Source organism: Benincasa hispida, chromosome 8 (assembly GCF_027475165.1).
Source record: "Benincasa hispida cultivar pf3 chromosome 8, pf3_genome.v1.1, whole genome shotgun sequence".
NCBI lineage: Eukaryota > Viridiplantae > Streptophyta > Magnoliopsida > Cucurbitales > Cucurbitaceae > Benincasa > Benincasa hispida.
The window spans coordinates 30,881,207-30,891,100 of NC_143485.1; the positions used below are offsets into that span (position 1 = coordinate 30,881,207).

Consider the following 9,894-nt stretch of genomic DNA (forward strand, 5'->3'; position numbering starts at 1 on the left):
GTCTCGTTATATAACACCGTTCATGACAGAGACTTTACTTCACTAGGATGACCATAGGTAATATGACCTCAATCCTGAGTGAGTTAAGAACTTCTGCCATTGAGGGCGGTTCTTTGATTTGTATGGGTGCGAGTGGCCAAGTCGCCGATTCAAACCTACTAGTTTGAGGATTCGTCTGATTTGGGAGCTGGGTACTCAACTACACAAGATGGAATTCACTCCTTCCCCAAAGTAGGGGTATGTAGATAGATAGCTCTCTTAAGGGCTGATTCCAGGGCTTGAACGATGTGGCACCACACACCTTCTCTTGGCCCAAAAGATGTTCACACATAGTTGGACTATGTTGTATTGTTCATTAGAGGAATCAGTAATACTTGAGGAGTGAGATGTAACTATAGGGGCAAAATGATAAATTGGCTCAACTGTACTTACGAACATCTGTGAAGGGTTATCGTACTCATGATTGGTTATATTCGATGGACATAGAAATATATCTGTGGTAAGAATAGTTCAACTGTTGGTCTTTAGTGGAATGCCTGACAGTTAATGGATGGTGGATCTCATGGCTAAAGAGTTTAGTCAGCTATTCACGTACCATTGGATCTTCGAGCCACAGGTCCATTAGGTCCCCTGGGTAGCTTGGATAAAGTCGAGAATCAGTGTTTGGGTCAGTTTGAAATGTTTAAATTGACCAGAGAGAGTTCGATTATATATGATATAATTGGACTGGTTAATTATATATGATATAAGTGACTAAATGTATGAGATACATTATTTTAGAGAAATTTAGATATAAATATGATTTATATTATGTGGAGGAGAAATTGCTATAGTAAATATGTGATATCAAACTATAGGGTAAGAATATAATATGATTATATTCATTAATTATTAAATTGGTTAATTATATGATAATTGGTCTAAAACTTCTCTCGGATGTGCTTTAGTGGGAGAATCCAAAGTCGATTATTGTAACTGAAAAATAAAATAAAAATTTGTTTCATTTTGCAAAAAGTTCGAAAATTCGCAATCGGTGTGAAAACGTAACGATCTCATAGTTTGAGAGCCTATACGATAGTTGTTCATCTCCTAAACGATTGCATATCAACACCTAAATGATCGCATGCTCATCCCTAAACGATCGCTTAACTTTCCTAAACGATCGCATAGTGTGCTGCGTTTTCTAAATGATCGTCTACCATTTATTAAACGATCGCTTAGTAAAACCTACACGATTGTGTAGCTTCTTCTAAACGATAAGCACATAGTTATACGATAACTCTTTCTCTCCCACTTTCTTATCGTTTACAAGATTTGTTCTTTTTCCAACCTCTACCAAATTCATCAAAGACCACACTTTGGATTCTCACTCCGAGAATACAAAGGGCTCCATTTGGTGGTGTCGTCCCCACTGCTGTTCACTTGTTCATGACTGTTCGTGTTGCTGCCGTTCGTGTAGACGATCATGGTGCTGCAGCCGACTGATCTGCTAGGCGATAGAGTGCAAGTGGAGGTTCTTCCGTTGCGTCAGAGTTCAAATTTTGAAGAGAGTTTTCAACTGGTATGAGAACTCTTTCCTTTGTATTTTTATTGTTCGAAACATGCCTTTAATTAGGGTGAATTTGCATAACTGTCTGTTAGAATGTATGTGTTGTATTTCGGTCACGATGAAATAAAAAAGATCCGAACGCGTTCATGGATGCTCTTCATTAAGAGTTCCTTCAGAGTTTACACTACACCAGTATGATAAGATTTGGTGATGACTTTTGCCAACTTATGATCATGTTTTCAAGAGCTACTTTTACGAAAGTGATATATGTTTTAATTCTCTTAAGTTTGGAAACTACTTATGATCCATATTGTTGTATAGAGTTTTAAGTTTATATAAAAATGTTAAAACTTTTATGTTAAAATATTTTCTTTTGAACTTTTACTACTTACTGAGCCTTTCAGGTAATTTTTTCTTAAATTTTCTACCAGGTAGCAATTGTGATTCCAACAAGGACCATATAACATTGCATATGTAAAAAAATTTACTATTATTTTGACTTGTAAATAAAGTGGCTAGCCTTAATATAAAATATTTGGTAAACCAAAAGCTTGCATGTTTCCCTTATTGAGTTTTCATGAACTTATTTCAAATGTTGTGATATGAATTATATTGATGAGTGTGTGGTGAAGCACACTTGATGGTGGGGTCGGAGTTGGAAACAAATTAATTGGGAGTACATTTTCGTTGCAAGTGTGGTTATATATGATACTTAGGGGAAACGCTGCCAAAATTTCTATAGAAATCGATTTTGAAGAATTTATTTCTAATGGTGTTTGCAATGAAATGTTTTGCTAGCTACTTATTTTAAAAAATGTTCTTAGAGTTTGACAATGGGTTCTATAGTTAAGTTGGAATCTATTATTGTCATGTCATGTCCTAGGTTTAGCAGGGTAACTTGGGGCATGGTATGACATCATTACCTGGGACCCCATCTGGCCCACTGAGCTTGTCAATGACATTGTTGGTGACATTGATGCTTGTGTTGTTGCTTGTTGCTCAACCTGGTTATCTTGGGCACCGTTCTTCTCAGTCGCATCACGACATTTCTCTTAGCCCTCTGTCTTTGCCAGACGTGTCGGTACTTGTGTGTTGCCACAACACTGTTTGTATTAGTGGGGTCACAATCTACTTCATTCAAGTACGATTGTGACACTTTCCTTCCACTTTTCACTTTTTATTTTTTTTCCATAAAACTAAGGCATTCACACAAACTAGATATGTGTTAGATCCCCAATTCTTGAAGTATATGACATGGTAGGTGGAACTACTTGTTTTTGCATCACGGCGTTCTCTTCTAGGGCAAAATGATCATTTTTCCTTCTTTTCCTTGGTTGATGTTTTTAGAGCTCCGTTTGGCTTCGTTTATTTTAAATGATTAAATAACTAATTAGTATAACAATATATTAAGGCATCTGGTAATTATTTGGTTTTTTTTTTTTAAAAAAAATTAAGTCCATAAATATTACTTCCACATCCAAATTTTTTCTTAGTTATGTTTTTTTACCAATGGTTTAAAAAATCAAACTAAAATTTGAAAACTAAAAAAATAACTTTTGAAAACTTGTTTTTATTTTTAGAATTTGCCTAAGAATTCAACCATTTGTACTTGATAAAGATATAAATCATTATAAGAAATTGGGAGAGGAAATAAACTTAATTTTCAAAAGCCAAAAACGAAAAAAAACGAAATGATTACCAAACGAGACCTAAATAATTCTAAATTTAATTTAAGACTACATTAATTGTTCTCTTACATTTAAGTAATCATTCAATTTTAGTTTATATGTACATGATAAATTAAACACATATATTTAATCTCTCGACATTAATTATTTTTTTTTGAAAGGTATATTAATTATTTTTCATAATAAAAAACAAACCTTAATTATCTCGAATATTTAATTTTTAGATAGTTAATATTTATATCGATAAAAAAACAACATTTGAATTGTGTAGCTAGAAGAACTAATTTTAAGATTTATTGAAAATAGTGAAACTAAAATTTAACGTAATGTGAAACCAAACTGATATTTTAAAGTTTCTTTATCTTAATGAAAAAAATAACTAATGTAAGATTCTTTCGGATTGTCATTGATGGAACACAACTAAGGGTTGAGTATAATTTAATATTTCCTCAATCCTACACCGACTAATCCTAAAAGAAGACTCCATTTTTATATGTTAATTAACAATGCACATTAAAGTATGTAATAAATAACGGGCCGATTAAAGGGAAAAAAAGAAAAAAGAAAAATCATCGGCTAAGGCGCGAAGCTATCATATTCCTTCGGTTAGTACTACAGCAAAGGATTGGATAGAATGCAATTGAATCCACAAGAACACGAGGATCCCATCTCTGGACACTCAAATCCATTGCTGATTAGCAAAACCCACTTGCATTTTGCATTACCCAATTCCCCATACGCTATTATAATTTCTAATTTCTCTCTATCTTGCCTTGATTTACCCCTTTTAGATTGTTTCGTTGCGGTTGAAGATTCCTAACGCTTCACATTGATTGAACCTCACGGTTCTTTTGTACCGGTCGGTTGTTGCATTTCCTTTACAGATTATCTTATTTTGTTTTCTTCCCATTTTGTTATCTTTGAAAAAGGGAAAAAAAAACCCTTCTGCATCTCCTTGTGATCTGGGGTTTTCATTTATGAGGTATTGCTTCCATCTTTTATTTGTTTTGGCGATGATTTCCCTTCTTTCTGACGTTTTTCTGGGTTACCCATCTGCATTTTGATCCTTTATTTTGATGGGATCTTTTAGTTTGTTCTTCTATACTCGTGAATTTGTGTGCTTGCTGTAAGTTCCACCATCTGATCTTTAAGCTTACCTGGTGATAAGCATTTTTTTTTTTTTTTTTTTTTTTTGGCGTTTTGGGGTTTTGTTTTAGAAATCGCACCCTCCTGCAGTTTGTTTAAATTCAATGAGTGAGCATCATCTCTCTTTTAGACAGTCTTCTTTCGTTCTGTTCTAGTAAATTCTGTCTTGCTGAAACATTTGATCTTCTATGCGTGTTGGATTGTTCAAAATTTTTTCCCTTCTAGTTTGCTGTTTCTTATTCGTTTCTGTTCAAGTCTTTATATTGGAGTTCGTACTGTTCAAAGGGAATTATTGTAGATCTTCAGGATGCAATGAAAGTTGAAGATTACTTGAATACAGTGACAGCTACTGCTTGAGAAAACATATATGAGAAGAGTAAATGGGATGTGCTGTTTGTCAAAATGGTCCATATGGTTATGTTGCGACTGTGTAGATTTTAGGATGACATTTTTTGACATTGCACGGTTTAGTGTCTCAAATTGGAAATTTCTACACATAGTTGTGTAATTAAATATTTGTATGACAGATCTAGACTGGGGGCATTTAATTATTGATCCCATAAGAAAAAGAAAAACTATGGAACCAATTTAGCTAAAATGATTGATGTGCTTTTTTGTGCGAAGTTCAGATTGAATGCGTAGCGGAGTTTTATGAGATGGAATAAGGAGTGGGCTAGATTTTGGACGTTGTTATGTTATTGTCCTCTTCTTGGTGCCTTGATCCAAATTCTTTTGTGAGATTAATTGTCACTTGTGGACCCTGATTTCTTATGCACAAATGTTTTTATCACTATTCTTTATATATCTTTCTTACTAACTTCTTCATATTTGGTCAAGAAGGGATAACAACATGGAGCATGGGAGCAAATAGTTAATTCAGTCTAAGGTACTGCGATCTGCTGAATGTTATGTAGTCAAACAACACAATGGCAATGTCTTTGAAGACTGTAATGGCTATTAAATCTTACCAAAGTCAAGCTGATGCATTAGTGAAGAACTATTTGTTAGCAGACCGTTTTGTCCCATTCACTTCTGTCCTTGGAGGCATGCTTGCTTGTAAATTGGTATGTGGCTTATCTTACCTCATGCTGGATATAGAAGGAAACAATGCTGCCCTTGTTTAATGCTTCTCTTCAAATAGGGCACATTTCCTTACCATTTGCTCTTTCCAATTTCTTATTTTTCCTCCTGCAGGTCTATGATCTCACACAATTAGTTAGCAATTTTTACTTCAAGAGTTATCTGGGTCTTACAAAAATCCAACGAGTTGAGTGGAATAACCGGTGAGTCCATATCGGTTATTGTCCATTTCCTCCATAATCTATTTAGTGGACTGTTGTGGCCATTACTGATATTCAAACTAAAATTGACAGCGGCATGTCCACTATTCATGCAATCTATATCTCAATTATGTCATTATACTTCGTTTTCTGGTCAGATCTCTTCTCTGACCAGCGTCATGCTGGCCTTGTTACCTTTCAAAGTTCAACGTTGTCTACTTTCATATTGGGGGTAAGCTTTCTATTGGCTAATCTTAAATGGATATCAGCTGCATTTTGAAATTTCTTATTGCCTGTTTCTTTCTCATCCAGTAGCTATGTGCTAACCATTTTATCCACCCATCATAACAGAACTGATAACTTCTGGTGTAACTAACCAACAAATTATTTAGCAGCGGTTTTTAGCTATCAATACCTATTGCCGTCTTTTCACCTCAAGGACAAGTTGAAATTCAGGAAATTGAGCCCATATTTTTTTATGGTTCCCAAGTAGACTCCAACAGTCGTTGATTCTTCAAGCGGAAGTGAACTTCAGTTTTACTAGGGTTAGCGGAAAGAAAAGGTCATGCTCCTGGGACTATCTCAGGTTGGAAAATCTATTTGAAGTTTTTACTTGGTTTGTTTGCAAGGTCTTGGAAATTTGCAGTACCCCAATAGCTACTTGGAGTTGGGAAACATGAAATACTGGATCTTTCCAGTTCAACCATGCTATTCATTATAGCATCAGTAAGGCAATGCAAACAGGGTGCAAAACGATGATTCATGATGTGTTGTCTAATAGAATGAGAACGATATTGGATCTTTCCTTCAACACTGAGATCCTCAAAAAAAGAAAAGAAGAAAAGAAAAGAAAAGAAAAAAAGAGAGGACTACTCAAAATATTGGATCTTCGCTCCAACACATTTTTTTTTTTTTTTTTTTTTTAAAAAATTTTTTTTTATAATAAAGAAAACAGTTATTGACCAAGAATAAAAACCTTCTGTATTATAATTAGTTGAATGAGGGCACCTGCATAATCCAACATGAAACGGCCATAGTTGGACATACATTTGCGACAATGAGAGGTTGTTCATGTTCATCATATTTTGGGTAATCCTCAAAAGAATCTCCTGTAATGTTCCCCCAAATACTCGTAGGTAGAGAAATTGGTCGCAGTAAGTAGGCAGGAGATTTGGCCATGTATTTCTATAGCTGGAGTCTTGTAGCTACAAAATCTAATTGTATCTCTCGGATTCTCCCTCCCTTCCATGCTTTCACTCTTTTTCATTCCCAGAATCAGTAGTTATATTGCCCTAGTTGATAGGCACTCTTTCTTAGGACACATTAGATATCTACTAGGCTGTACTGAGCAATGGTTCAAGCACTAGACTGTTGAGAGGCCTGCTACTACCTCCCTTTTATTATTCTGTGTTTTCCCATGCACTTTATAGCCCATACTCTTCTGTGTAGTAGAAAAAGCTCGTTGCTGAGTTGAGAGGTTATAATCAAAATAAATTGGGAGTAACTATGGTATTGATTATGCTAATAAGTAGCTAACAGTTTTTTGGTATTACTTGCCTGAAATTACTGGAATAGAAGTAATTCCTAAATCATCGTTGTGGAATAAAGGCCACAAAAACACCTTAGGCTTCCTAGGATACTTGTACACCAAATCAAAAGGTTAGCATTAGCTCATCGAGAAGAGAGAGGTGCAGCTTACACTCCTATTTTCCTGCTAGCCACACCCTTGAGTCTTCAGTATGAAAGAAAGCAACCACATAAATCTTCAAGGAGACCTCCAACCCTTCAGCCACTCTTCAAGATTTTCACATCAAAATTCCTCCTGAAAACCCCACAACCAACAACTAAGGCTTTCACTTGAGCATTACTTTACCATTTTGAACCCGTCACCACTAGAGGTTAAAATCTTGGAAAAAATGGAAGGAGCTTTGGTTTTACTGTTCTGTGAGGATTATTGCTAATTCTATCTCCTCAAAATACCAGTCTGTGTCTGTCTTGTCGATTGGCCTGAGGCCTTGCCTTTGATATCTGAAACTGTGAACTTCTAGTACATGTGTCCTCCTAATACAATCTTCTTAGAATCATGGACTTTCAAGGATCTCTTACTTATTTACATGCAAGTTCATTTTCTAACCCAAGATTATCTTGGATGGGTTGGCCTGCTTTATAAGCATTTCTGCTTCTATATCCATTTGTGAACATGAATCCGTTGATTTCAAATTGGAGAGCAATGTTTGATTTTCTGTTTCTGATTTGAGGATAATGTCTATGATAGACCTTCTAAGCTCTCTGGGACTGCTTGGTAGCCGTTTGAGGCATTTGACCTTCTATTCTGTTTTCCTTGAATTTTTCTTAAATCTTAACCAATATTTTAATCACGTACTTTTTCCAGATTTCAGTTGGGTACTTCTTGGCAGATCTTGGATTGATTGTTTGGCTGTATCCTTCCTTAGGTGGGATGGAGTATGTAAGTACCTTCTCCGCTGATAGGCCTTCAAATTTGATAAGAGTAGTGCGTAATTAGGAAACTCTGATGATAGGTTGTCCACCACTCTCTTTCCGGACTAGCAGTAGCATACTCTGTTTTTTCTGGAGAAGGGCAACTCTATACTTATATGGTCCTCATCTCGGAGATTACAACTCCTGAGATTAATATGAGATGGTAGGTTTTCAATATGGTATTGATTTTTTATTTTTTTAAAGTTTTGCCTCTTAATTTATTTCTTTTTTTGAAAAACGTTCATGTTTTTTGAAGGTATCTTGATACAGCTGGTATGAAGAGATCCTGTGCATATTTGATTAATGGCATTGTAATATTTTTTGCATGGCTGGTGAGTTATTATCTGAAGCCTATCCTGTTCTCTTTTATTTTCACAAAAATGGCACAAACATGAATGTCTGTAGCTTGAAGGCATCCTAAATGGTCCTAACGAATTGGATTTAATTTAACTTAACCAAATGTAAACTACCATAGCATGTGGTGCTATCCTAAATCTTCTATTATGATTAAATTATCTTGTACCTGGATTGATTTTTACATGCTTGCTGATAATTGTATAAAACAGGTTGCTCGCATACTGCTGTTTGGTTACACATTCTATCATGTTTACCTGCACTATGATCAGGTATTTTAAGATCAATTATGCGTTTCCATGAAATTTTCACTACTTAACCGGAATTTTTCAGTGGTTACGTATTCATCTCATTCCAGCTTTTGGAAATAACTCAAGATACTATTATATGGTTCTGATGTTCAACAGACTGGAAGCTTAGAAGTATAAATTCTAATATGCCACCTCACTAAGTAATATTTTCCTGCAGGTAATTAAGATGCATGTAATTGGATATCTTTTGGTATTTGGAGTGCCAACAGTGCTAGGTATGATGAACTTGATGTGGTTCGGAAAGATTGTTAAGGGATTAATGAAAACTATATCAAAGAGGTGATGAGAAACATATTCTCCTAGTCGATTTCTCTTCCTCTTTACTCTCTTGGGTCTATTTCTTAACATCTACACACTGGATTGAGGAGAAAAAGGAATTTGATGGTATGTAGTGTGTGTTGTAAATGGTTCAAAATAACTTAAACTTGTTGACATTTAGTGTCGTTTTCATCTTCTCAGATTTGTGTACCAATCCATTTTTTCTGTATAGTTCCATTTTTTTTCTTGAAGAATATGCATACATACGAATGTATGGAAGAAAGGTGATGATACTACAGCAATATTTTTATTTTTATTTTTTATTTTTGGTATTCAGTTATGTTTTGGATCTCTTCTTTATCGTCCCTTCATAATCTCAGGCATTGTTTTACCTTTCTCCTACATTCTCTTATGGTTATATGAATCTCCAAATAGTTGGTTTGAAATCTTATTCAATAATCATATCCACTGTTGAGATGTCTTCTGTTTTGCTATGGAGTTTGGTAAATACTGTCATGGAGAGGGCTAACACCCAATTCTATGACTATAGAACATCCTCACTTGATGCTATAGCCTCTACAATGTAAACTCAATCTTGATGTGCAAACTTTTTGGGTGCTAGGGAAAATAATCCTGGGAATGTGGTAAATTGAAGGATGTGTGTCAAATATATGTTTAGAACCATAAAATAACATTAATAAATGGCACCTCAAACACTTTAGTAATCTCTAGGTTTGACAGGTTGTCTACAGAAAATGTATTGGTTGAAAGCTATTTAAATAATCATCTCTGATGTCAAAATAACTCTC

At 34.9% G+C, this 9,894-nt stretch overlaps 1 protein-coding gene across 5 annotated transcripts; it reads left to right on the forward strand.

The window, feature by feature from the left end:
* Positions 1-3,808: 3,808 nt before the first annotated feature.
* Positions 3,809-9,421, forward strand: LOC150034500 (uncharacterized). Of its 5 annotated transcripts, none has more exons than XM_090316028.1 (9): positions 3,809-4,219; positions 5,224-5,447; positions 5,578-5,666; positions 5,757-5,895; positions 8,056-8,130; positions 8,204-8,325; positions 8,419-8,494; positions 8,729-8,788; positions 8,985-9,421. In XM_090316028.1, exons 2-9 carry the CDS (start codon positions 5,310-5,312, stop codon positions 9,108-9,110), a joined length of 825 nt encoding a protein of 274 aa, XP_090172154.1. In that variant the 5' UTR covers positions 3,809-4,219; positions 5,224-5,309; the 3' UTR covers positions 9,111-9,421. The 5 variants fall into 5 exon arrangements, with proteins under 5 accessions (XP_090172154.1, XP_090172156.1, XP_090172157.1 ...); XM_090316030.1 differs by having other exon boundaries at positions 3,860-4,096; XM_090316031.1 differs by lacking the exon at positions 3,809-4,219 and adding an exon at positions 4,224-4,363.
* The last annotated feature ends 473 nt before the right edge of the window (positions 9,422-9,894 follow it).

Coding starts and splice junctions, on each gene's coding strand:
- LOC150034500 (XM_090316028.1), top strand. CDS start 5,310: ATGGCAATGTCTTTGAAGACTGTAATGGCTATTAAATCTTACCAAAGT. Junction 5,448..5,577: donor GCATGCTTGCTTGTAAATTG/GTATGTGGCTTA, acceptor TTCCTCCTGCAG/GTCTATGATCTCACACAATT. Junction 8,131..8,203: donor CCTTAGGTGGGATGGAGTAT/GTAAGTACCTTC, acceptor CTCTGATGATAG/GTTGTCCACCACTCTCTTTC.